Source organism: Drosophila navojoa, chromosome 4, assembly GCF_054131105.1.
Source record: "Drosophila navojoa isolate 15081-1374.11 chromosome 4, UAZ_NAV_1.0, whole genome shotgun sequence".
NCBI lineage: Eukaryota > Metazoa > Arthropoda > Insecta > Diptera > Drosophilidae > Drosophila > Drosophila navojoa.
In genome coordinates, this window is record NC_142892.1 from 23580226 (window position 1) to 23607860 (window position 27635).

The 27635-nt window shown below is 42.7% G+C and overlaps 2 protein-coding genes across 2 annotated transcripts; one reads left to right on the plus strand and one right to left on the minus strand.

Moving 5' to 3' along the window:
• Positions 1 to 54: 54 nt before the first annotated feature.
• Positions 55 to 25931, minus strand: Usp10 (ubiquitin specific protease 10). Its single transcript, XM_030383430.2, has 10 exons — positions 25536 to 25931; positions 24226 to 24829; positions 23325 to 24158; positions 23064 to 23268; positions 5296 to 7309; positions 4724 to 4973; positions 4573 to 4659; positions 3909 to 4076; positions 3619 to 3847; positions 55 to 3562 (listed from the first exon to the last, which is right to left on the minus strand). The coding sequence occupies exons 2-10, from the start codon at positions 24682 to 24684 to the stop codon at positions 3192 to 3194; spliced, it is 4617 nt and encodes a 1538-aa protein (XP_030239290.2). The 5' UTR covers positions 24685 to 24829; positions 25536 to 25931; the 3' UTR covers positions 55 to 3191.
• LOC108651989 (monocarboxylate transporter 14) lies at positions 14993 to 19087 on the plus strand. Its single transcript, XM_018101959.3, has one exon. The coding sequence runs from the start codon at positions 16561 to 16563 to the stop codon at positions 19024 to 19026; it is 2466 nt and encodes an 821-aa protein (XP_017957448.1). The 5' UTR covers positions 14993 to 16560; the 3' UTR covers positions 19027 to 19087.
• Positions 25932 to 27635: the final 1704 nt, after the last annotated feature.

Genomic DNA, 27635 nt, shown 5'->3' on the forward strand with positions numbered 1-27635 from the left:
TCGTCCGCCTTTGCCCTTTGGTACTCTCCCACATATATTTGTGAAAACAATTGATTTTGGTAATGGTATTATTTTATTGCTAGTTTAATTTTCATTTTAGGTTCGCTTGATTTATCATATTACAATTTATATAGGTATGTTTAATCTTTAGTTAGTACAACTTTTCAATTCGTTTGTTTCAGTTTACACTAAATGTGGGCTAATATTATTACGAGTTCTTTGTATCTTCGTTCAATATGTCTCAAATCGTATTTCAATGTCTAAAGACTCATTCCGTTTTCTGCTTTCTGCTTCCATTCGCAATATGTATATTCAAAATTGCTTATCTGCATCGCCGTTCCGACTTTCTCTTTCGCAATAGAAAATTATTACAAAACATTTAACCTTAACTTTAACTTTTGTTTGTTTGTCGTTTGCTTGTATACTCTCATAATTGTTTAATTATTACTTATAGCTGAAATTATTTATTATTTCATGTATATCTTATCTGTTTATCGTATTCTCGTTTATACGTTTAGTAAGTGCACTTGCCAATTTTCGTTTATTTCATTTTCATTCCTTCTAGGGTCACAACAATTATTTCTCAAATAACGGGAAAACAAAGGTAAACAAAAATTGTCAGGCAATGACTCATCAACATTTATGATTTATATGATTTTACGACTTAAACAATTGTTAATTTGTATTTAGTTAGTTACACAGCCTTAGAAACTACATAAACATAAAACATATACGAGGGCTATTAAAAACGATGTAGCGCCAAAAGCAATATTAAAAAAAAGGAAACAAATGTTAATAAATTAACAATTTAAAAAAAAAGTATAAAATTTTGCAAAATCTAGAAAGGCTTTTATAATTTGGGGCCTGGCTTCCGGAGTATTAAATAATATTAAACAATAAAACAAATTTTTCACAAAAATTTACATCTATTACGTCTTTAGTTTGGGTAGCTTTTTGTTTTTGTTTTAATATATATAGTATATATATCTACATATATGCGATGTATGTTGAACATATAAATGTTGCTTGAAAAAATATATGTTTAAGAAAATTATCATGATTTTCCTCAGCTTTTTAGTTTTTCTTTCCTTTGAAGTATAAATTTAATTTATGTTTATTTATATGTAAATGTATATATGTAAATTTTTGTTTACGTTTCATATGTCGTTAGCTTGGCTCTAAACTACAAGTCCGAATATTATTGTTTTTGCTTCTTTTTACCGTTAATTCTCTTTGCTTCTTAGTTGTGTTTTACTTTGAATCGATTTTAGTTTGTTGTTACATTACTTATTCGTTTTCGTTTTTGTTTTGTTTTACATAATTTCCACGTATTTTTAGGAACCTATTTGTAACTAGCAAAGCACAGACGCTGTAAAATTTCTTTAGAAAAAAATGTTACTATAATTTGGCTTACAATTAATTCATATATGTGTAACATCAAAATATATATCGTACAATTTATATATTCATTAGTGTACATACAATATATATAAATGTATATATGCATTGCATTACATTTACTCTTTAATAATTCAAGAATTCTTGTTTATTTTCTTCTTCTTTGTATGTTTTTTTTATTTATTTTTTTTCTTTTACAATGGCTTTGCGTTGAAATTTACTCAATTTTCAAGATATTTATTTAAAAGAAAAAATTTTCGCGCCACATGCAGAAATATAATTTTATTCATTTTATAATTTAAAAAAATATATATATATATTATTTTTAAACAATTTGTTTATAGAATAGTGTTTGTAACTTGAAAGTTTAAACTTCATTACATTAAGATGAAGGTTTTAACAATTCTAAGTTGGCGCACTTGTATTGGTTTTATATAGGTTTAACGTTAATTTACATCGATTATTAAATATAAAACCGATTTCAACAAAAGTTTGTAACTAACTTTTACAATATTCCTTTGATAAGTCACTGACTACACAAGTATCAAAAATTATTGTTTTGGATAACTTTTTTTTTACATTTTTATCGATTTTTAACATTGGCACGTTATTTATAGTAATTTATATATAATATATGAATTAGAAAATAATATATGTGAACCTTTATGTATACGCGTAATGTGTTATATTAACTCCATATGCAACTAGCAATCATGTTTGTTTATAATTGCGAAGGAAACATAAAACAATTCTCAAAAAAAAAAAAAAATATATATATATATATATGAATGAGCCAATTTGACGGTTTCTCGTAACAGATACTAAAATATCATAATGGATGCAAACAGATTTCATAAACGTAATATATGTAGTTTGAAAATGAATATGGGATCTAACTAAGCAACAAACTATATTAATTATTAAAAAAATCGCCTAAATTTTCTTTTTTCCTCTATATTTTTTTGTTTGTTTTTGCATTCACATATTCTCAACTTACACACGAAATAATGCTATTTATTCATGTATTTTCATGTCTTGTATTGTATACAAAAGATGTTTGTTTTTTGTTTGTTGGTTTTAAAGCATATTCAAAGCATTTCAATATAAGATTATTGTTTTTAACCTGATGCACGGCTGATTGTATTCTCTGTCGCCTAAATGCATTCTGCATGCTATAAACAATTACTGCAAGTAAATTCTACATCTTAATTTGTATATAATATATCATATCATATATGTATACTACGAATCTATGTACATATAGAGCTCTAAACGTTTGTCATATTGAAGAGGTCTACTACAACTACGTATGCACGCATCTGAGTTTTGTGCCATTCAGATAGGATTGAGGGGCACACAGGATTTACAGATATTGGCTGGTTTGAATCTAAGAGACTTACTATATAGTCTATATGAATATAATTTGCTCGCTGTTTCTGTAGCCATCCCAAACGCTAAGTTTTGTACAAAGGTATCGTCACAACGACCTGCTGTTGGCTTTTGTTTTGCTTTGTTGCACAACTAAACTGTTATCAACTTAGGATTAGGGCTAAAGCTTACCAACTAAGAGTTGTGTGTTATTTATTAAACTTAGACGACACACACGCACACACACACACACACGCATTCACCACACAAATACAACTACCATTCACACATACATGCGCTTTGGACTTTGGGCTTAAACATAGGCATTTAAATATAATATAACCGTTCATCTGTTTGTATATGCATAAAAACCAAAAACTGGCAATCCCTCAGACCGAATATGCCATTATTTTGACAACTTAGTTTCATTTATTATTCGCTGAGTTAGCGGCTGCTGTGGACGCGGGATTGGCTGAGGCATGGGCATGTGCGTGGGAGTTGGTGGCGCCTACTGTGCTGCCAGCACCACCGCCATTGCTAGCCTGCACAGGAGGCAGGGTATCGAAGCGGCGATAGTAGAGTAGGTAAGGCACACGCGGCGTGTGCGGTTGCAGCACTTGCTTCTCTCCGATCGGCTTCACCGAGCTGTCATCGTAGCGCAGCCAGTTGTTATACCCGGTATGAAATACATCCGTTATGTAATGGCCCTTTGAAGCCTCTTTGCCATCGTGATAGACCACAGCAAACAGACGATAGGTGCGCTGCTTCTGTGACGTCTTCTTCGAGCCGAGTATTTCTGCGAAACATATAACAACTGAGTCTATCTCCTTGAGGCCTGGAATATTAACTTACTGGCATCGATTTTGAGCTCCACTGGGAACTCGACCTTCTTCAGTATTTTTGTGCAGCCATCGGATCTGTAGTCAAAGTATTTTAAATGCAATATCAAAACGATGGGCAACTTTTCCACCGTCATTTGCTGCCAGGCAACCACTTCTTGTTTGCTCTTGCTGCCAGTGACGCCCTCTAGCTGATCACGACCCACGAGTATCTCCAAAGCCTCCTTCACCGACGCCGCTTTCTGCAATGATCATTCCATTAATATTCTTCCACCTAATATGCTATTCCACAATTTCACTTACCTCAATGTTCAATTGGAGCGTAAAGAAGGGCTGTATAACATCTGTGGAGTGTTCGCCTTCACGCTGAAGTCGCGAACGTAACTCCCCGCGGAAGATATCGCTCAGCGGAGTGCGTCCGAAATCAGTTTGGCGTGTAATGCTGCCCTTATTGCGATTGTTGCAAATCATCTGGAAAAATAGAGTATATTAATATTATATATATATGTATATATAAAGAACAAGGAATAAAGCTCTAGTCGAGACTTCTCGAGTACAAAATCCCCTAAACCCCTCGAGGAATTGATACTTCACAATAATTCCAGGGGTGGGGGTAAATTACAACTAAAATCGAAATTATAAAAAATACTTGAGTCTACATTTAAAATTTGCCGACTCTTCCTCTAAAGATATAATTCAATAACTATCCTTCGATAGGGTTTTTCACAAAATATACACACGGACATTTTAAAAGTCTCTAGCTCTTTTTCTTCTGAGATCGACGCGTTTAAGCATACGGACAGACGGACAGTGCTAAGTCGACATAATGGCGTTTTATCCTATTTAAAGACTAAAGCTTACTGTGATTGTCGATCAGCTGAACCAAAGATTAATATAAATGCTGAATCAGCATTGCTGATACGCATAGAACATCAGGCAATACTTTGATACATTAGGAAACAATTACCTGCCAATCGTCGCCTCCATCCTCGATCTCCTGTTCTTGCTCCACACCATTCTGCTGGGCATTTGGCTTGGCAATCAGCTTGATAATCTACACAAAAACAGGAATTCTTAGAGTTAGATCATTCACACGTTAAGGGAGAGTGAAACTCTACCTCGAGCATCTCATCGTTCAGCTTGTTGAGAACGTAGCCCAAGAACTCTTCAGCATCCTCCTGCCTGCCCTCCACGTGCTCCTCGCGGCTGTCGTTCCACAGTTTGTAGATTTCCGTGGGCTCAAATGCCAAATCGCACTGCAGATCAACACCGGCAAATTCATCCTTGCCCTTGATCTGAGCAGCTTTGTTGTTCAGGCGCAGGCGAGTGCCGCTCGGCAGCGACGAAAAGTTGCTCATATAAGACATCCTGAAAGGGAAGAACAAGAGGGTCATTTAGAAAAGGCTCTCAGCTCTAGGCATGGCAGATATAGATGTGCGTGCAGGCAGTGCTCACGATGCCATCGAAGGGCCAATCATGCGTACGCACCGTGCACTTGCGTTGGCCTCGACATCAGCGCAGATGGCGTCCAAAACGGAGGCAATCAGCGCATGCCAGAGAGACCAGCGACAATTGCTGTGCCACAGACGTAACACAGTCGCCAGCCTGTGTTGGCGCCGAGGCGTCTGTTGACTTGTCTGTGGCGAATCGAATGGGGTGGCAGTTGGGTCGAAGGCCATTCGCTACTTACATGGCGTTCACAGTGGGAGTCTTGACCTCGCTCATCACCGCCGCCTGCTTGGGTATGGACCGCAGCAGATTATAGAAGGGCGAGCAGCCGAGCAGTGCCTGCAGAATCGAGTTAATGTAGCAGTAATTAGATCGGTTAGTCAGGCCGCGCGGCCGCAAGCTAATGGGCGTCAGGTTGGTTTTGTAACGTATCAAGAAGTCGGCGTATTTGTTCGTCCACTCGTCGAGTTGGGCTGCGCGCGCTGGCTCCGCTTTCAGCGGTTTCACAGCTGCCGAGGCGGGTGGGGCCACAGCGGTTGGCACTGCCTGTGCCGAGGCCGCCGAATAGGAGAGTGCGCCGGGTGTGATAAGCGGGCCAGTTGGCGCCGGCACCGGCGTTGGCGACTGCAACTGATGATGAACGTTTGGCAGGTTCTGCGTAGGCGACGCAAAGGCCACTTGCTGCTGTGGCGCAGCCAATTGCTGTGGTGCTGCTTGTGACTGTGGTGGCACCAGTTGCATCTGCGACGACTGCTGCGGCTGTGGTTGCTGCTGCTGCTGTTGCTGTTGCTGCTGTTGCTTGTTGCCATCGTAGGGCGCCACTTTGGCCACGGGCTTCTTGCTGGAGAAGAGACTGGCCCAAGACGGCTGGCCGCTGTCAGCGCTGCTGGAGCTCTGCGAAGCAGGCGGTGCGGGTGGTGCCAAGTTCAGCGCCGGCTGCACATCTGCAGAAGTTGCAGCTGCGCTAAAGGAGACATCTGTGCTCGAGTTTTGAGTGATGTTTCTTGACTTGACTCCATAGCTCGCATGGGCCTTACCAGCTGGGGCATATTGGCCATGTTGTTGCTGCTGCTGCTGCTGCTGTTGTTGTTGTTGTTGTTGTTGTTGTTGTTGTTGTTGTTGTTGTTGTTGCTGTTGCTGTTGCTGCGGCGGTACTGTTGCATAGCTTGTGCTGTTGGACTGACTTTCAGTGGACGTCTGTTGTTGAAACTGTTGCGGTGTCGCAGTGATGCTAGCCGTTGAGGTAGTTGCTGTTGTTGAATTGCTGTTGCTCAGCTGTGGCTGTTGCTGTTGCTGCTGCTGTTGCTGCTGCTGGCCACTAATCTTGCGTTCCAGCGATGGCGCTGAGCTTGCAACAGGCGATGAGGGCACCTTCATCGTGCCATATGTGCGCACCTGTGTCTGGCTGTTGTTGCCAGTGCTGCTGCTACTGTTGTTGCTGTTGCTGTTGTTGTTGCTGTAGTTGGCCTGATAGTGCTGCTGCTGTTGCTGGTAGTGCTGCTGGTTTGTGTAAGTCTTGGTGGGATGACTATAGATGCCTCCGCCAACGGCGCTAGACTGCTTATTGAAGCCGCCACCAGTGGATGTTGCAGTTGTTCCACTTGCAGCAGCACCCGCAGCAACAGTTGCCCCATTGTTTACAGTGTTGGGCGAGGCTGTGACCGCCACCGACTGCGTGGACTTCTTGTGCTGGGCGGAGTTTGTCCACGACATTGTCTTGGTGGTTTGTATGGCAGTGTCGTTGCTGCCCTGATGGTGGTGATGATTCTGCTGCTGGTGCTGCTGGTGGTTGTACTCGGAGGAGTACTTGCGACGCACTTGCTGCTGCGAGCTGTTGTTGTACTGCTGCTGAGGTGGCTTACGCTGTTGCTGCTGCTGTTGCTGCTGCTGATGGGGTGTATGCTGCTGTTGTTGCTGTCCATGCTGCTCACTGTGGGCTGCCGTTTGTTGTTGTTGCTGCTGTTGCTGGGGCACAACTGGCGAAGTTTGCTGCTGTTGATGTTGCTGCGGTGGCACGGCCGCTTGCTGTTGCTGCTGGGGCTGCTGGTGCTGTTGCGGTGCTACGGTGGCAATGGATACAACCAGGTTAGATGCCTGCTGATGCTTATCAGCCTTTTGCTGTGGATAGTCCACCTCAAGTTTCTGCGGCTTCTCGTTGCTGCCAATCTGTATCTCCTCCAGAGTCAGCTCGTTGTTGCTCTTATTGTTGTTGTTGTTGTTAGTGGTGCTGGTGGTGGTGAGCAGCGGCTTATTAACTGTAAAAGATAATTTCAATTAATGAGCAACTGTCCAAATAAGCAAGAGGTCCCCTAAGTCCACCCCGTCTCTCTCTCTCACGGTATCTTTCTATTTCTCTCTCCCTCCCTCTTGGGGAACATAATACACCAATTTGCTGTATATATATGGAGTATACAAAATAATTTCTATTGCCTGCATAATTGATACCAATTGATGTCAAATGAGATATTTTCGTTCGGATCGGATGTCGTTGATGTTCCCAAATTTGGACGTCTTTTAATTGATTTGTTTTGCTATCGTGCCTCTAAGCAGGGCAGCGAATCGATAAGCAGATGACAGACATGGCATTTAGTGGATCACAATATCAAAAAGTCAATACCGAATCAGTTCACACGACGCTAATCAACAAAGACAATAGAAGAGATTCGCCCGATCGGCAATTAGGTGCCTCAGCTGCACTTTAATCGAGCAGAGACAACAACAACAAACACAATAACAATGCTGAGATAACGCCTCAGAAGTCGGCCCAGCAACTGGGCGATAAGGCGTTGCCCACTGCGAAAAGTATGCCAAAGCACTTAATCCATGTCCACTCCGAGTGCGATATGCGCCTCCCCCAAAAGAGATAACGACAGCAGCTACACATCCATTTCGTGCGGACAAACAACATTATTATGAGTAAATCACAATTGCTGCCTCGCACTGGAACACTGTGAACCTAACATATTTATGTAGTTGAACTTTGGGCCGTGCTCTGATACGGGCCGCTCGATAAACCGACTCGAAATATGGATGTCTGCCGATAAGGCGGCGACGACACTCAGCTGGAGCAGTGCTGAAACAAATGGAGCGAAACAATGCGCACGTGATGCGGAGAAGTCAACGATGTGAGGCTCCTCTCACCCATTGGTCGTTAATAAATGCCTAATTAATAATTCCCACTGATAGGGAGTGAGAGAGCTACGGCGGGTCTCGCCCCAAGTACTAACAATTACGCGCTGTAAATATTAACACCTGATAAGACCCCAGGCGAAGCCAAGGGCGACCAATCTCTCACGGCCCTCATGGGCGTGGTCGAGAGCCTCTGAGAAACTCAAGTTTGCACAGCTGATGAATCTCGCCATACTCTCACAATGCAATGAAAACATACATCAGATGAGATACTCGGATTATCCCATTCGTAATATTTATTGCTCAACTCAAATCGATCGGAGGCAAACTTCATTTCAAGTTCAATCTTGAACTGAATACTAGCGCAATATGTTATACCTACACACAAGATAAAATAGGAATCCAGTTTAATGCATTTGACGACCCAAAATTTGTATAAGTAAACAAAATTTGTTAAAATATTAAAGGAAAATGTTCGACACATTTTTTAACTGACAACAGTTTCAACTATGCACAGATCTTCTGAGGACTGAATGCAACATTTCAAGATATCTGGGCTGAGAGAATCAGGCCTCCTTTCCCATCAGCTGACACGTGGGGCAGCATGCCCCCATCCCGTGTGAAGCCGACAATTATAATATTAGATATGCCATTTGGAGTATGGGTGAGGATAGCTATTTAAGATTCTATTAGCGCCTGTATCATAACGAATGCTTTCAGTGCACAATTAAAAGGCGGTGCTAAATATTATTTACCCCACATCGTCATATGACAAACAGCAGAAATAGCAGCAGGGCGCCCAGTGGGACTCGGATTTCCAACAATAGTAGAGCACCCAGAATTTCGAGCTGAATGTGTTAATTAATTTCAATTAACGTCTAACGAGCGAGCCACTCAATAAATATGCCCACAATGATAGATAAAACTTGAAAATAAAATAAATAACAACTCGAATTCAATTGGATCAGAACTCTCAAAGGCGAAATGAAAATTTATAGAGCAGCAATTGAGTACAAAACAAATGCGAATCGAATTCAAATTACATAAATAACCTAGAGATTACAATAATAATAATAGTACTAAAAAAAAACAAAAAACAAAAAAAAACTGTGTCACATTCGGGTACGACGATGAGCTGAGAGAGCTGCAGTGCGACAAGGTTAGCTGGATAATTACAGAGCTGAGCGCCCAGGTAAATTACAAATTACAAATAACAAATAGCAACAACTATTGAAATCAGTAACAACAATAACAGTTAAACATGTTCAGCTAATAATAGAAGACAGCAACAAAAGGTTGAATGCAACAATGCAAACAAGGAAATCAACAGCGACACGAACAAGCGCGACTGTACTTCACTTTTGCACATCAAGGCGCCAGTTGGGTGGGAGCCAATGGGGCGGGGAGTGCCCAGCAATTGGAGGTGGAAGTGGAAGTGGAGGTGGGAGAGTGAACAGCATTAGAACAGTTGTGACGTCTACCTCACTTGGCTGGACAATTTCGCTTTCGATTTCACTATATAAAAACTGTACTACAGACACACACATGCACGCGCCACACACACAGAGAGACATATGACATGCACATATCGTATGACAGTTATACATTACGCAAATGAATTGGCGTTCCTCTCGTTACACTGACTCGAGCTATATATGAGCAATCGAGATTCTGTTGCCGGTTTGTTCGTTTTGCAGTTGCTTTTCCATTTGATATTTAATTGATTTTTCTTTACAAGCAATGCGACTCGAAACGGGGTCATCATCAGTCGCGGAGAGCAGCCCCCAAAAGCGGGGCTTCCGCCGTCTGGCTCTATCGGCTTCCCTCTGCTGTCTGCCCCCTTTCCCTCTCGCGCCTCGTCGACCATGCGCGGCTGTTGTTATTGAGCGCGCGATTTTATTCAATTTTTATTAGCTACAACAACAGCAACAACAACAAACAGAATAACACAGTAGGAAAATAAAAAAAACAATTGCCACATTTGAGTAATTTGCATTTGACTTACAATTTATAAGCCCATTAAATTGATAACCAACTCGAAATGAACGAAATTCAGTGAATATTCCGAATGACTCAAGTACTCACAGTTTCAAATTAATAAAAAAAAGAGACGTATATATATAAATGAGAAAAGAAAGCAAACAATTAGAGCTGGCAGAGCGTTTCATTCATTACTATACATTAATTGAAATATAGGACAAAAGTTCCATATTCCTCGCTCTTAAATAAACATGCAAAGAGACATTGTCACAAATCTTAACATGCCAGAATATACATTTCACATTTACTTTCAACTCCCCATATACCATTATTCATCTGGCATATCGCTTATCACTACGACAAAATGAGCTATGCTTAGTCATTTATGATTTGACTCACTGTATAGTATGCTGAAGCAACAACAAGCTACAAGAAGATACAAAAACAAAGCAACTCAAAGTGCAAAGTCAGGCCACAATATATATACATATATACATATGAATATATAATATACCTACTTGTATGAGCACTCACAAACTATTAATGTACACAAAAACGAAACAAAAATGGCACAGCTCTGCTTATTGTAGAATAAATTGATTAAAGCAAGTAAATATATTTGCTCGTATGCATTTTCAATCACAAATAATTTGTTGTTTATCAGTGAGTGGTAAAGGGCAACAACAGCAACAACAGCAACAACAACTTCAAAGCATAATGCAGTAAACAAATAAATCGTGATATAACTCTGTTGCCACACGTGGAACTCATTTAGTGCTGTTGCTGTTAATATTACCATTACTACTACAATTATTATTATTATTGTTGTTGTTGTTGTTGTTGTTGTTGTCGCTGCTGTTGTTGTTGTAGATAAATTGATAACGATCTAGCCAATTCGATTCGATGACAAACAAGCAACAGTTAAATACACAACTGCGTACACCATTGATTGCCTGGCAACAAGTAGTAGTAGTAGTAGTAGTTGTAGTAGTAGTAGGGCACACCCTGTGCCCGTGCCCGTGTGCACCCTGTTGTTGCTGTTGCTGTTGCAATTCAATTGAATTCATTTGTGTCAATTTACAATAAATAATAGCCCAAGAGCTGCGGCAGCCAGCAGCAGTAAGCAACAAGCCAAACAAATTGCATAATTCCCTAAGACGACAAACGGCGGCACGCGACCTTCGTCTATAACAAAACGAATTACCTGCCCCCACTGCACCGCCCCTGCCGCCGACGCACCACCTGTCAGCGGCACACACAAACGGCAAACAAGCGGCTAAGAACTGTAAAACTTTTTCTTATCAATGAAAGCACTAGCCAACAAATTATTTACGACGACGACGGCGACGACAATCGGGTTTCTTTCTATAAACTGGGCGGGGATTATATTCATTCTCTTCAATCGACACAATGTTGGTATTACTGCAAGTGAGTGGGGAGCAGCAGGGGGGTAGAGCTCAGTAAACCTCAGCAGTAAGAAAGGTGGAGTCCGGGCGAGTCGATCCACACAAATCCTTTTATCTGTCTGCCCGCTTAAAGCTCATTTTATCAGAGACATTCTATCTAAAAGCAAAATATTTTGTTTACAACAATTTCAAGAGGCTTACATTGGGATTGTATATATAAGAAACCAAACTTGGCAATTGAACATATGAATATTAGCCAATAATAAGTATATTTACAAATATAAAATATCCATTGATTCCAAAAAAACAAAAAACGGTGATATGCACACGGGATGTAGTAGAAATAGTCATATTGCAATACTGTAAAAGACTGCTCAACATAGGGTCTCTCATATTGATGAAACCCAATGCTGTTTGCAGGGTATTCCAAGGGGGATCGAGTAACCTTTTTTATTGTCGCTGATGGGTGCAGGCAGGCGACAGCTCAATTGGGTTCTTGGGGCTTGGGCTGGGATTGGCAGTTGGCCAACGGGATGGGTTCAATGGAAGGACACCAACGGCGCGACGACAGGATGAATGGTAAAGTGGCAACAGCAGTTACAGGAGCACGGCAAGGACACACGCTTCACCTGCCTAGCGGCTAATGTAAATGTAAATGTGTTCCTATGTGTATATGTATGTGTGTGTGTCTGTGTGTGTGCAACTGACATTAACATATAAATGTGTATAACAGTTGGCGCGTGGGTATCAGTCACTCGTTGGGGTACCACTGTATCAAGCAGGTACAAACGGAGGACAACAACAACAACAACTGCAACACGACAACATCGGAAATAGACAACAAACGATGCGCATGAAGAGCAACAAGTAAAATGCGAACGAAATATAAGCGAAGGAAAAGATAAAAGTAGCCAGCCATAGCACTGCGTCATTTTTTAAAATACATACATACATATTTATATATAACTACATATATGTATATGTGCATTGTGCATATAGAATGCTGATGTACATATACATATACTGTGACAACGAGGAAAACTGTTTCTCACAGCGTAAAAAATACACCTTTAAACAAAAGCGCACAAGCTGCCTGGCAGCGGCGCAATGTGGCGTATGCGCAATTTCAATTTCATTTCCCCCATACCATTGCAAGAATAAATGAAGAAAGAAAATAAAATAAAATCAGCGAAATGAAAACAACAATAACTGAGAAGAAGGTTGTTAAGAAATTCTTGAACCGGCCAAGAGGCGATGACATTGGTGTCTTCAATACACAAACGCATCTAGAAAGGCGCATTCAACTCTTTCGCAGAATAAAGGAAAATTTTCATGGGAGAGTAAATGGACAGCACAAAGCAATTTTTGCTGTGCCATAAACTTAAGAACGCTCTCTTCGAGAGATGGAGAGAGAATAATTAAATAATGAAAGATTATCAGAAATAAATCACTCTTCTTCATTTGAAATCAATGTTTGTTCTATTACTCTTCATATTATCCTACTCTTTATTATTAATTTATTAATTTATTTGTCCGCTTTTCTGGCTTGGGCCCAGAAAATACACCTATCCCATTTGCTCGGATGAAATTGTGCAGGTAATTCAAACACCTGCTGCATGTACAAAATGTTTTGTGGTTGGGTGGGCGTGGCACTGCAGCCCACTCAGTGCTTGCACCGCCCGACGTTGGCCTAGTGCCACGTGTCGAAACCAGCACAGCCTGATTTGCATTTCAAGTCAAGAAATTTATGCATTTCAAATGAGAACACACACACACACGCATTGTTTGTGTGTGTGTGCCTTGCTTGTGGTATAACAGTTTAGTCTTGTGTGCATATTATATTTCGATTTCGAGAATTACACGATGTGACCAAGCCAATTGTCCAATTTCCTTGTCCTAACAACTACTATCACATGAAGCGAGGGTGGGGCTACCAGAGGGCGGCTAATGCGCTAATATCATGGCAAATCAAATTGTCAAGAACTGCTCTGCTGCCCTCTGGCATTGACCCACAAGTCACATGGCTGTAAGTGTGCGCGCGTGGGTGTACGGGTGTTTGTGTGTGTGCCTTACAATTTTATGAATGACATTGAGCAGCCACACACAGTGATTAAACGGTTTGTCAGAAAAGAAAATCCTGTTAAGAGAGAACCTACCCTAAGAGAACCTCCGATCGGAATTCCCTTAAGCTCAAACTCACACCAAAAGCAAAACTGTTCTAATCACACGTTCGCATTACTTCAAGACTAAAAATAATCCGTTTATAGGGCTATAAAAACTGTGAAATTAGCACGCTCTGCTTATCAAAAAGTAAAAAAAAAAATGTATATACATACATATATATATATTGAGCTATGTATTTATTATGCACAGTTTTCGCTTCTGTTCGGGGCACTTTCGAAGGACTCGCATCGGCGGCGCCCAAAAGGCGGCACGCCAAAAAATGTTAAGAACACAGAACAACACATTCAGGCGGCATACAGACGCATGGCGAGAAAGTAAAAGTTTGAAAGTCACACGTTGTTAACCTTTAACCTAAATCAAAACTAAGAGCAACAGTTTACGCTCTTTCGCTGCGTCTTTTATACGGGCAGACGGCTAAAACTGTTATACGTGTGCCGGTTTTGTCTGGCCAGGCCTGCCAAAGCTAAGCAACAAAAAAGTAACAGACATTTCGGAAAAGTAAGACAACCCTTAAGAAAGTGCGTCATAGATGAGGGTAGTTCACCAGGCGGGTTGGGTTGCTATGCAGATGGATGGGCCACTATGTGAAGTTGATTGTCTTCAATCTGTGTGAAACGTTTCAACAGCCAACATTCCTGTTCGCATTGACACCGTTGTTGCTCTGGTTTCTCTTGTTGTTGTAGCCGCTGCCGCTATGGCTGCCTTTGGCAATGTGCACATCAGCTGTTTCTGCCAAACGCAACCCTTGCGCCGCATACCTGTAAACCAGCGCGAGCGAGCTTCACACAGCCGAAGAGAGCGCAAAGCCAAAGAGAGCGCTGCGGCCAACAGAGAGAGCGAGAGAGAGAGAGAGAGAGAGAGAGAGCTTGCGCGCTTGAACTTCAAATGCGTTGCATGAAAAATAGACATCGACATCGGCGAGGCAATCGCAATGTCAGCAACCGCATGGCGAGAATATATTTTGTTGCCGTCGATGGCTGTTGTTATTCTCAATATTTATTTTGTTGTTTTTGCTTTTGCTTTTGTTTTTGGTTAGTTGCTTTGCCCATTTGTTGTTGTTTGTAATTGGAATTGCGTTTGTTGTATAAGGTTGTAACGTAGTTGTTGCCTTTGCGTTTGCTTTCGCATTTGGTGTCTTTGTAGCTGGCAGTTTTGTGTATCGCAGTATAACAGTTCTAGCAGCCCCGTCAGTCGGTTTCAGTCGTCCGTGGGTAACGACGAATTTTCATTTTCATTTTATATCGAACAGCGCAGCAGTGACGACGGAACAGTCTGTGTGCGGTGCTTTTTGTTGGTATCTCTCGCGGCGCACAAAGAAAAAATAAAACTTGTATACACCCAACGCATATATTAATAATATCTATGCATATAGGTGAATTAATAAACCAAAGCTAGTCATCAGACTCGAGTTCAAGCCTTTAGTTCAAACTGCAGCTCGCTGCAAGCGTCAATCGTTCTACGTGTGATTAAGTGTGAAACACGTAAGCCAAGTTCCGTGTGCGCTTGTGTTATTGCTGCTGTTGTTGTTCTTGGTGGATTTGTTTTCATTGTAGTTGTTGTAGTCGCTGCTACTGCTCGGCCTGTTTCGTTCAATTCACATTTTATCGATCACACGTTGCGGGGCCGTCCGTCGACAGAGTTTTGCTGTGTTCTGCTGACGCCAGGAATTTGTATTTAATACACATTTGACAATTTCATTTCAATGCTCAACAAATTATACAATTGCATTGCCATTATCGACATCAGCAGCAGCAGCAACAGCAGCGCCAGCAAGAGCAACGCCGAATACGTACAGCACCCCCAAAAAGCAGAAGTGGCGATAGCGGCGGCGGCGGCGACGTCGGCGGGCAGCAATGCAAAAATGTGCCATACATAAAAGCAGCAGAAGCATGTTCTACTAGCCCCAAAGACAACAAATACAAATACAAATACAAATACAAAAGCAAATGCCGAAGCCGAAGCGAAATTAAAAGTAAACGCAAAAGTGCAAAGTCAAAGACAAAAGCAAAAGTTCAGCCAAAGTTTGCAACGCCAAAACAAAAACAAAAACACAATTTTTAGTTAGGTCAGCCAACTGCAATCTATACAATCTATGCAATCTATTCGAATAAACAAACTAAAAACAAAACAAAGTCAAGCACAATCAAATCCACAGCACAACGTGACAAACAGTAAAAACTCATAGACCGTTATTTAATAAATTCAAATATGTATGTATAGTTGTGGTCGCTTTCCCCCCCAACTCTCATTTGCTGTCGATAATAATGCAGAATAAGTAGTTACAATTTAACAATAACAAAGCACGCACATATCTCAAATAACGGCATCCAAAGCTTCGCTGTTAACTCCCGTGGAGAGCAAAACTTAAGAGTGGCAACGCCATAAGCATTGCAGAGTATTGGGGAATGGCAGAGAGCACGTTAAATGCTGAGCGCGCGCAAAGATAAAAACAGTAGCAGCAACGGCAACAGCGACGTCGGCAGCGACAGCGACTGCTCTAAGGCTCGCATAACTGGCAACGGCACCGAGCGCGACACTTCGGCAACGCATAACAGACAAATCGACGACTCTGACTCCCTCCCGCCTACGACTGCTGGCGGAGTCGAGCGAGTAAGCGAGCGGGCGTGCAAGTGAAAAAGAAAAGAAACACAAAACGAAATTCAAATTGAAGTAAAACTGAAAGAAAAGAATATTTGCTTGAAATTCTGTCAAGTGAGAAGTAAGGCAAAAGTAAAGTTTGTGCGCTAGCAAAGCGAGCTAACGGATTAACGCAAGCGACTACAAAGCACCCACAGCAAAACACAGTTATGGTGGACAGCAATAGCAATACTAATTCAGGGTCGGCGGCAGCTGGCGTTGGCAACTCGGCGGCGCGCCTGCGCAAATTCGAACGCACGGAAAGCGAATTGGCATGCGAGGAGGCGGCACGGCTAACCGCCGAACAGAACGACAACAGTCCCGAGGATGACAACGACGAGGAGGACGACGACGACGGCGGCGATGATGAGGACGAGGTTAGCGTCTACGGCGAGCTGCCGCCGCCGCCAGACGGCGGCTATGGTTGGGTCATATGCTTCGCCAGCTTCATGTGCAACATGATCGTTGATGGCATCGCCTACACTTTCGGCATATTCCTGGAGCAGTTTGTCAGCTATTTTCACGAGGGCAAAGGCACCGTCGCCTGGGTGGGCAGTTTGCTGTCGGGCGTCTATCTTAGCGCCGGGCCCATCGTCTCCGCCCTGGCCAATAAGTATGGCTGCCGAGCAGTTTGCATCGCCGGCAGCGTGGTTGCCTGCATCGCCTTCGTTCTGAGCACGTTCAGCGGATCTGTGGGCATGCTTATGGCCACCTATGGCTTCATGGGTGGGTTTGGCTTCGGCATGATCTATTTGCCTGCTGTCGTGGCCGTCGGCTACTATTTCGAGACGAAGCGCTCCCTGGCCACGGGTATAGCTGTGTGCGGCTCCGGCTTCGGCACGTTCGCCTTTGCTCCGCTAGCCACCTACTTGCTGGAGGAGTACGGCTGGAAGAATGCGCTGCTCATCTTCGCTGGCCTGATCCTAAACTGTGCCATCTTCGGCGCCATGATGCGTCCACTCACCTATCCCAAGAAGAAGAAGGTCAAGCCCCTGATGCAGCGCATGTACGAGGAGAAGCAGATGCAACTGGAACGCGGCTCGTTTGCAGGCTCCCATTTCATGGTCCAGCTGCCGGATGGCACCATGGAGCGTAAGCTGAAGATGCCCTTGAATGCCGACCCAGGCGTGCATTCCAGCCTCAATCTCGAGCTGCTGGCCCAGCAGTCCGGAGGACTGCATCCGGTCTCAACGTTGCCCACCATCACCGAATCCAAGGTCGTCGAAATAAATGCTCAATCCCCTCCAAACAATGGCAATGCCGATAGCAATGGTCAACTATCCACGCGCTCGGGTCGTCGCTCGCAGCGCAACTCGGAAAGTGAGCACAGTCCGTACCATTCGCAGGATGCGATGATCCGCAACGCCTCCCAGCCCGCGTTCCTTGCTGGCGATCACCAGAGTCTTCCCAAGAACGGGTCGGTGCCGTCCTTCAGTCGCGTCCGCAAAACATCCGGCAGTGAGCGCTATCAGCCCTCATTGGCGGCCATACGCGCCTCCTCCCGCGGCGATATTGAGGCGGGTGCTGGCGGTGACTTCAATACCTCAAAGTTGTCGCTGTCCCAGCGTCAAGGCAGTTCCAGCGGCAGCGGCGGACGCATGGTGCGTCCAATGTCGCGCAAGGACATCTTCTACTCCGGCTCCGTCACGAATCTGCCCCAATATCAGTCCCAAAAGTCGCTAACAAACTACCGCAACTCGGTGCTGTCCCTCACCAAGTACGAGAAGAGCATGCAGAGCATGCGTCTGGATCCCCTCGCCGAGGCGGACAAGCATCGGGAGGAGTACGACCTGTGCCCCTGCCTGGGCATACCTGATTCGGTCAAGTCTGTGGTGAACACCATGCTGGATGTAAGCCTGCTCAAGGATCCCGTCTTCATGCTGATGGGCGTGTCCAACATATTCGGCATGGCCGGTTTGTACGTGCCGTTCGTCTACCTGGTGGATGCTGCCAAGGAGCACGGCATTGCCAAAAACGACGCCGCAATGCTGCTCTCCATCATTGGCATCACCAACACCGTGGGACGTGTCCTCTGTGGCTGGGTGGCGGATCTGCCCCAAGTCAATTCGCTGCTGCTCAACAACATCTGCCTGCTCATTTCCACAGTGGCGGTCACCCTGACTCCGCTCTGCTACAGCTATGGCGCCTATATAGCCATGTCCGTCGCCTTTGGAATTGCCATTTCTGGCTACATCTCGCTAACGTCAATTATTCTGGTCGACCTGCTGGGCCTGGACAAGCTCACCAACGCCTTCGGCCTGCTCATATTGTTCAGAGGATTCGCTGCACTGCTGGGAACGCCGCTGGCGGGCTTAATCTACGACTTAACTCAGACCTACGATCTGCCCTTCTACATGGCGGGTGCTCTGTTTGCCGTGTCCACCATCACCAGCTTCCTGGCGCCCTGCATGAAACGCTTCAGTGGCTCAGACGAGACGCCAGTGCACGCTGAGACGCTGACGCCCATCGACGAGGAGCAGGGCGAGGATGCCGAGGATGAGGACGAGGATCAGCCAATTACCATAGTGCCCAAGATCATCAAAACTCTGCCTAGTCCACAGCAGGAGGAGCCACTGCAGCCATTCCCCACCACGCAACAGAAGCCAGCAGCGACAACAACGGAATCAAAGCTCTAAGCGACAAGAATTTAGCACACAAACAAATAATATAATAAAGCGAAGAGAGCGAACAGGAATGAATGAATTAAGAGTAGAGTGCGATATTTTTTTAGCAACTTATACAAAGAGGAGGAGCCCCGGCTTGGCGGTGAGGCAAAGATCAAAGCTGACATCAGAGATGGACAATCGGGGATCGCAGATTAGGCAGGGGCAGGCCCAGGTCCAGGCAAAGCGAAAGTGTTGTAAAGAGAGCACACAAAAAAAACTATCTATATATATAATATATATATATATATATATATATAAACTATATATTATATGTATAACGATACAAAAACCGAAACTATGCCTAAGCAACTATTCAATATACATACAACAAATTATAGATTTGCTTGATGGCAACTTAGGAACTTTAAGCAAACTTGGCTTAGCTTCGATAAGATTGTAGCAGAGCTCTGCTGCCATATATAATTAGCTATATAAATATATTAATATATAACACGCTCATAAACCAACAACAACAATACAAGCAACAACAACAACTAGGAACTTTGATAAATTCTGATTGATTATAGTTTCAAATGTTATTATACAACAATAGCGAAAGCAACAAAATCTAGATTGTAAAATATTTTTTTATTATTTGTTTGTTAAATTTTACGACTTTTAATATACCATTATGTACGATTATTATTATTATGATTATTATTACTACTACTATTACTATTATTGCAAATGTATTTGTATCTGTACATGTATTATAGCAACTCTCGATCTATATTATAACTGTTGTTGTGCATTCGTTGTTATACGGCAATTGTTTAAATGTGTCATACGGTCTAGTTATAGTAGAAAGAAGGAAAGGAAAGGAAAAAACACCCGATAGCGAATAGCGATTGGAAAAGTGAAGCAACAAAAAATTACAAAATAAAATAAACGAGTGTAAAGCTTACTATTCTAATAGTTAGTTACTTTTTTGTATGTATAAATATGGCAAAGCGATTAGCTTGTAAAGCGTGTAAGCCACTTAAGAGCAGAGGAGAGAAGGAGAGCAACAACTTTTGCAGACAACGCTAACTAATAAAATTTTATATTAAAATATTATATGAACGAAACCTTAAGCAAAAGCCAACTGAAATTGTTTTCAATTTTTTAACTAATAATGTATATGTACAATAACAAGAAATGGCAACTTTATGGCTCACATTTTGTATATCAGTGAAGTGAAAGAATCGTGCAAATATTTCTGACAAGTCCATGACAAAACAAAACAAATTTTTAAAGGCTTGTGCGTTTTGTAATACACAAGAGAAACTATTAACAAAATATACATACATATATAGATTGTGTTATACATATACATGTATATATTTATATTTTAAAACTAACCAAATGTATAGAGTGGGGGACACCCCCCCCCCCCCCACACACACACACACACACACACATACAGAGCAATAAAATGCAGTCTTACGCCGTTTACACTCACACTTAGACATGCTCCTAACTGAAAACAAAACAAATTTCAACTGTTATACGCAACAAATATAGAAAACTTAAAATGAGGGCGCTAAGCTATGCTAAACTAAATTCACAGCACTAAGCAAAGCTGAACAATAAAAATGTTAGAAGAAAACCAATCAAAAAAGAAAATAAAAACATTTTCAAAATAATAATAATATGAATTTTGATAATCTGTTATACGGGTGGCTGGTAAGATGGTAACGTAACACATGTCTAACAATCGGTTTCAGGCTCTAAAAATCATCGATCAAAGTTCAGATAACGATAATTCAGTTGGCACCTTATCGAATTACCTTGTACTCAAGCCACGAGAACTCTATATAAATAGCAATTATGGGCGTGGATTGGAGTGGTGTGGACGTGCGCCACACTCACAAGCACTCACAAATCGCAGCCCGGTAGATTAGCCTAATCAATAAATGGCGTTTAAATGAGCCCTACGAGTTGCTGGTATTGCGAAAAGCACTTACACACACACATATCAATCACATATCAATCTAGATGTGCTTACGCCACTGCGTGATATCGGGGTATCAAAGTATTGACAAAGTCGCCCCGCCAAGTGCTGCGAAAATAACAAGAAAATGCCCAGAGAGACATTTCACAAATTTAACAGGGTAAACACACTCACACTCACACACACACACATACATACATACAGAACTGGACAGCTATCAATTTCGCCTTGGGCCGGGTGCATACTATACATGTGAGCCATGTACGCGTGAAGTATCGGTTCGCTTTGCTCTGCTTTGCGGGCCGTAATGGCCAATGGCCAACAAAAATGTCATTGACTGTGCGGTTGATAAGGCGGAAGGCACAGCATGGGCGAAGCTAAAAGAAGCTCAAAGAAATGTGAACTTAAGAACCGCTCATTAGAACTATGAAGCACATTCATAATGTGTAATACTCATAAATATTTATAATTGTATTATTCATTTTCATTACTCGAATTCATACAAAATTTCTTATGCAAAAGCAATTAGGGAAACCTCAAGACCTCAATTGATATACCCGGCTATAACAATGCACTGGCACAAATACATCAGCAAGTGGATCATGACGTTGACGTACCATAAACTGTATACATATACACAAAGACTCGCGATTGATAAGAATAAAGAACGCACAGCAAAAATAAGAAGCACAAAGCGACAGATATTGTCCTCTTGAACAGCCGATCAGTGGCAAGAACGAGTAGAATCGAAGTTAAATAGAATATAGGCGCAAGTATATGTAAGTGATGTCTAGACAATAGGCCCCGCACCTGTTAAGGGGCTTCGGCCCCAAGTGCTACCCCTCATAACCAACTCGAGCAGGCAATACAAGCACTCAGAAACAATTCAATCGGATCGCAGCAGACCAAGCAACAAGCGCCTAGCAACAATACGAATAAATCACTCGGAAAGAGCTGCCCCAGCAATTAAGCAAAACTATAAAAAAAATTCAAAGGTATGCTAGCTACTGAATGACGAATATCATATACCCTTACTGCTGATGTCTGATAATTACAAAGCTCGAGTTAAAGGGAAGCAAACTTAATCAAGAGAAACAAAATAATTAAAAAATTGGCTCTTGTTGGAGAATTACAAAAATAGGAGGAAATTAACCATACAGTGTGCGTATATCGCAGCTATATCCACAGATTTTGGGATTGCCCAAAAATATATATACAAAAATAATAATAATGCTTAACTTGACTCAGCTAAATTATTGCAAATTATAGTGCCCCTTATAAGTGTATCACATAAAAATGAAAACATTGGAAGGCGTCGCAGCGACGTCCCATATCATGTGATATTTTGGGTTCACCTGACTCAAACGCAACTGAAACCCCAAACGACTTCAACCGAGCACAAAAACCCGGAGAGTCAGCACAAATTACATAACATAAACACAACCAAAGATGGAGTTCATGAAAAACCTAAATTATTTCTCATATGAAAAATTCTCACAAAAGGCTCAAGGTTTGCAGAAACATAACGAGCTCAATGTAAATAAATTAAATCAATTCATATTCATCCATGTTTAATGAATACAAAATTCAATTAAATTCTCAATCAATTAATGGAGAAAATGTAATTTTAATTTACTTCGATTGATTTATTCTTGATCCGAAATTGATGATATTTCTTGAAAGTCAAATTTTAAGGAGTAAATTATAAATGATCATTTAAATATTTCTGACATGCCTCCAAAAGTTAAAAACGAGTGCAATTTAAAGAGAATGTTTATCGACCTAACTTTTATCTATTCAACGGAAGCACAATTCACATGTACTTTTACCACTTGAATTAACATGAATTTTATTGGAATCAAGTTCTATGTGCCTTAGCGCGAAGTCATGCTCGAATAAATTGCGATTGATAAACAAAAAATACCCAACAGACGCTATCAGAACTTGTTTATCATTGATGAAAATACCAAGATAAATAGAGAAAGGCTTTTTCATCAAGTATCCAACACTATCGGAACGATCCCCCAGTAAGGAACACTGCTATCATCCGGAATAATCAATTTGTGGCACTTACCCAGCGCTTCCTGTGGGGCTGGTGGGGTGGGCGTCTCCGCTTGAGGTGGTTGGACAGGCAGCTGCTGTTGCGGCTGCTGCTGAATGATATGATGTGAGGGAACGGCCTGAACCAGCATGGGCTGAGGCGGAGCATCTGCTGGCAATGTCCAAGCAGCGGGAATGCCAGCAGGCGCAGCTCCACATTCGGAAAGCTCGTCATCATACTGCCACAGTAGGTAAAAGATGAAAATAACACTACGCTTAACTGTGGATCACTCACCTGTGGCACTGGTGCGGCAATGGGATGCATAGCCTGAAGAGGAGCCAGCTGTCCATCTTCATAAATCTGCATGACGCCCATCTGCTGTTGCATCTCATGTATTTGCTGAGTATCGTAGATGGGATAGTTGGGGCTCAGCATGCTCGACGTTTCCGGTGATGTCAAAGTGGAGCTGTTGTGGTTGAGCTCGTCGCCATTCGCATGCGCCATCTCCTGGTAATCTTCGGCATACATATGCGTTGGATGCCAAACCTGGCGGTCATCAACTACGCCGCCCTGCGGCTGGCCACCATCGTCGGGCAAGTATTGATATTCAGACGGCTGCATAAGGGGCTGGTAGAAACAGCCGCCCATGTAGTTGTACATGGGTGCGCCATTGTATAGCGGTATATGCGATATATACAAGGGCATGCCAGTGGCCGGATGTGGAGTGCCTGCTGCATTTGGCGGCGCTGGTATGGGACCGTGATGCGGCGCAAAGTAGGTGCCCTGATAGCCGCCATATGCAGCGTACGGATGCGGAGCGTAATAGGACACTGGTTGCAGCTGTGCCTCCGGCGGTTGCTGCGGCACCATTTGGTCCGGTTGCAGTTGCATGGCGTTCGGGGCCGGGCTGGTGCCGTCCGGCTGCAGTTGCTGTGGCTGCTGCGGCGGCAACTGCAGTTGCTGTTGCATGTGACGTTGTCCGTGGTAGTCGCCACGACGTTGGCCACCACCACCGCCGCGTGTGCGGCCGCGTCCACGATTGCGTCCGCCCATACCGGATGAAATGTGGCCATTTGGATTGCCTTGATGGTGTGGCATCGGCGCTAGTTGTGGTATTAGCGGATTGCCCTAAAAGATAAATAAATTCAAATTAATCACATGTTCAATTACACTCAATTATTAGATTCAAACTCACCTGCTCCGGTGGCAAGTCGCCATGCGCACTCACATAATGGGTTGGAGCTCCTCCGCCTGGCATATAGGCGGTCTGCGGCCAGTTATGGAGATTCACATTGGCGGTCAAATTGTTTACAAAGAAATTGCTGGGCAAGGGTGCCGGCAGCATCGGAGAGGGATGTAGCACGGGACCGTGAGCACCCTGTGGCATGTGCGGATGATGCGCTGCTCCATGGGCAGTGGACATGTAAAGAGCTTGGGGCTGCTGATTGTATATTGTGGGAACAGCATTCACTGCGTTGCCATTGCCATTGTTGTTGTTATTGTTAGATGACGACACAATGCCGTTATTGTTGTTGTTAATGGGCGGCGGCTGTGGTGTCGTTGGAGTGGACACTGGCGTCGCCGGTGGTGGCGGTTGCTGCTGCTGTTGTTGCTGCTGCTGCTGTGCAACCGGCTGCTGCGTCTGCTGCGCCATAATTGGAACGACTGCGCTACACTGGCAACGCAGTTGGCAATGTTGACGACTGTCGGTGCAATCGGATTTGGTTTGGCGTTTCTGGACGTATCTCAGGATATGCACAGCACATGAACACGACACACGCCAAACATTGAAGTTTTTACTGCGAAACGACAAAAATAAAACCTAAAGTTAACACAAACGAAGCGCCAAAATTTGAGGTTAAAATGAGATCGCTGCAAAACATCTGGCAACACCGCACAGCTGTGGGCCACAGAAGCAAGCATAAAAAAAATACAAAAAGACAAATAAACAGAGAGAGCAAGTGCCAGAGAGAGCGAGAAAGACTGTGCTCATACTGTACCGGGTGGGGTGACAGCCCCACTAGCCGCTCCCCGACGACTACAAGTGGCGTTCAGGTGTCAAAAATATATAATACAAAACAACATGAATTTGCATGTCCAAGCTTAATGCCGGCTGGCGAACAAAATGTATTGCTATAGTTTGACACACACACATACGGAAATAAACAGGAACGAGTGACACATGCACGTAAACACACACACACCTGTAAAACACTACGTCACTCAACCGAACAAAAAGAAAATTTTATTGCAATCTGCAGACATCGAGTCCATGAAGTGTCGAAATTCCAACTAATTCGAATTGAGTGCGTAACTTAAGCATGTAAATGCACGCATTCCAATGTCCAATGGCGGCGTAAGCGACCGACCGACCCAGCAAAGAGAACACCACGTTGACGGCGAAAGAGAGCGGCGGAATGTGCCGCAGGGACAGACGAATGCTTAGGGGCGAGACGTGCGGGCGGTCGGTTGGTTGGTCAGGAAAAGTGCGTTGCGGGGACTTACCTTTAATGGTACGCCAATGGTCATTCAATTGTGTGGCAAATCTTTCATGTTTTTTGCGTGCGGGCGGCCCCACGACAGTGCGGCGGGTGGCTGCTGCCAATGAATAATTCGTGCTTCAGATTCACTTGCCGCGGCACTCTTTTTTCCAAATGACACGACGAATTCTGCAAGCAACTTTTCCACTAGACTTTACTGTCGCGTCGTCTGCTGGTTTATTTAACACTGTTACTCTCTGCATGCGCCACCCGCACACGCTCAATCGTACAAAAATGGAGTATACAATTTGTACCGCTTGCACAAAGTCTTAATTATTTTATTTGCATGTGCAACAAAAAAATTCTTTTATTTCGTTTCTTTCACTCGTGGTGACAGTGTGACCTGTTAAGCAACAGCAATCTTTACAGTGAAGAAATATTAACAGTTGCTCGTTTCTGTGAGCTAACAGAACACAACATTCTGCAATTATTAACAGTGTAAGAACTAAAAACTTCACATGGCCAAAAGTCCAAACAGGTTTAAAACTAACTGTTTTAAAAAGTCAGAATCTCTTGTTATATGACTATATAACATCGAATTCAAAATTAACATATGCCAATTTGCTTCAAACGGCTATCGATAGAAAGTGCGTTAATAACAGTCACATAACAAAAGCACGAAATGTGTGAGCCCAAAATCTATCGATAACATTTGTAGTATTAAAACACTGACCAGAGATTAAAATTAACTTAATCGGAAAACGAAAAAACGATAAGAAAGATATTGATTGTATTTTGTTTTTATGTTGCTAATTGTATTAAAGCGTTTAACCACTGACCAGAGAACACATAGACTAGACATGTAGAACAAATTTTTCTACAGCTCGAAACTGTTAAGTTGAGCGACCGCTATACTTCGTATTTGCTCGGCTCGGTCGCTGGAGGTTCGAGCAATGAAAATACTGCATGACAAAAACAGTGCGCTGTGAGCGCTCAACCGAAATGGTCCCAATTCCGTATGAAGCGCAGCTATGAGCCATTTTTTCTACTCTTTCTCTCTCTCAGTCCCTCTCTCTCGCTCTCTGTGGTCGCTGAAATCATCACTCTCAGCCGCGCACAGAAATTGAAATTTTTGTTCGCGACGATCCCAGCTCTTTCCTTTTAAGTGAAGGGTATACCGAAATTTGTAAAGCGTTTGCCACGTTCATACAAAATGCTAGCTTTTTCATAATTATTTCTAAAAAGGGTATGAAAGTGTTGATGCTCATAATGAAAATGTTTTCGCGATGAGCATGCACACACACAGTCTTCGTTGCTACATGTATTATGAGCATTTGTATGCCTGTGTGCGAAGCTCTTGCTGCCTGTAGCAATTTTAAAGCCCAGCATTTGCATTTGGTCGATCATGAGAAGTGCTCACATACATACATACATATGTATGTATATATGTACATTTGATTGTGTGTACGCATGCGATACGATGGATTAGCACTTGTAGAAGCATTTGTTTGCCTATTTGCCTTTACATGTGCGTGTGTGTATGTGCATGTGTGTATGCATGGGACATGAACATTGGCGTGTGCCTACCTCAACTTAGAATTGTCTGAATGATTTTGGAGAGGCGCGCTTATACATACATATGTATGTATGTATTTATGTAAGTAGCTGATCAACTAAAGTGACAAGTGCATATGCCAATTCTTTGTGGCACTGTGACCGGCGAATAACTCATACTGTATGTGTATGTGTGTAGTATAGTTACTGGCGGGTAACTCGCGCTTACATTTAAGCACCTGGATTTAATTTTAATGATCGTGGGTTGGCTATCAGAAGGAATTAAAAAAAAAGTTTAGTACCTTATTAAGCTCAGTATACGAAATGGGATGCGATTTTCGATCCCTTGTACCTGTTCATATATTTACATATGTACATATACAGGTGCATGACAATAAAAAAAAAATTCTAAAAAGAATTGGCATATGCACTTGTCACTTTAGTTGATCAGCTACTTACATAAATACATACATACATATGTATGTATAAGCGCGCCTCTCCAAAATCATTCAGACAATTCTAAGTTGAGGTAGGCACACGCCAATGTTCATGTCCCATGCATACACACATG

Coding starts and splice junctions, on each gene's coding strand:
- LOC108651989 (XM_018101959.3), top strand. CDS start 16,561: ATGGTGGACAGCAATAGCAATACTAATTCAGGGTCGGCGGCAGCTGGC.
- Usp10 (XM_030383430.2), bottom strand. CDS start 24,684: ATGGCGCAGCAGACGCAGCAGCCGGTTGCACAGCAGCAGCAGCAACAA. Junction 23,269..23,324: donor TTGCCGCACCAGTGCCACAG/GTGAGTGATCCA, acceptor CTACTGTGGCAG/TATGATGACGAGCTTTCCGA. Junction 4,974..5,295: donor ACTCCCACTGTGAACGCCAT/GTAAGTAGCGAA, acceptor CTTCCCTTTCAG/GATGTCTTATATGAGCAACT.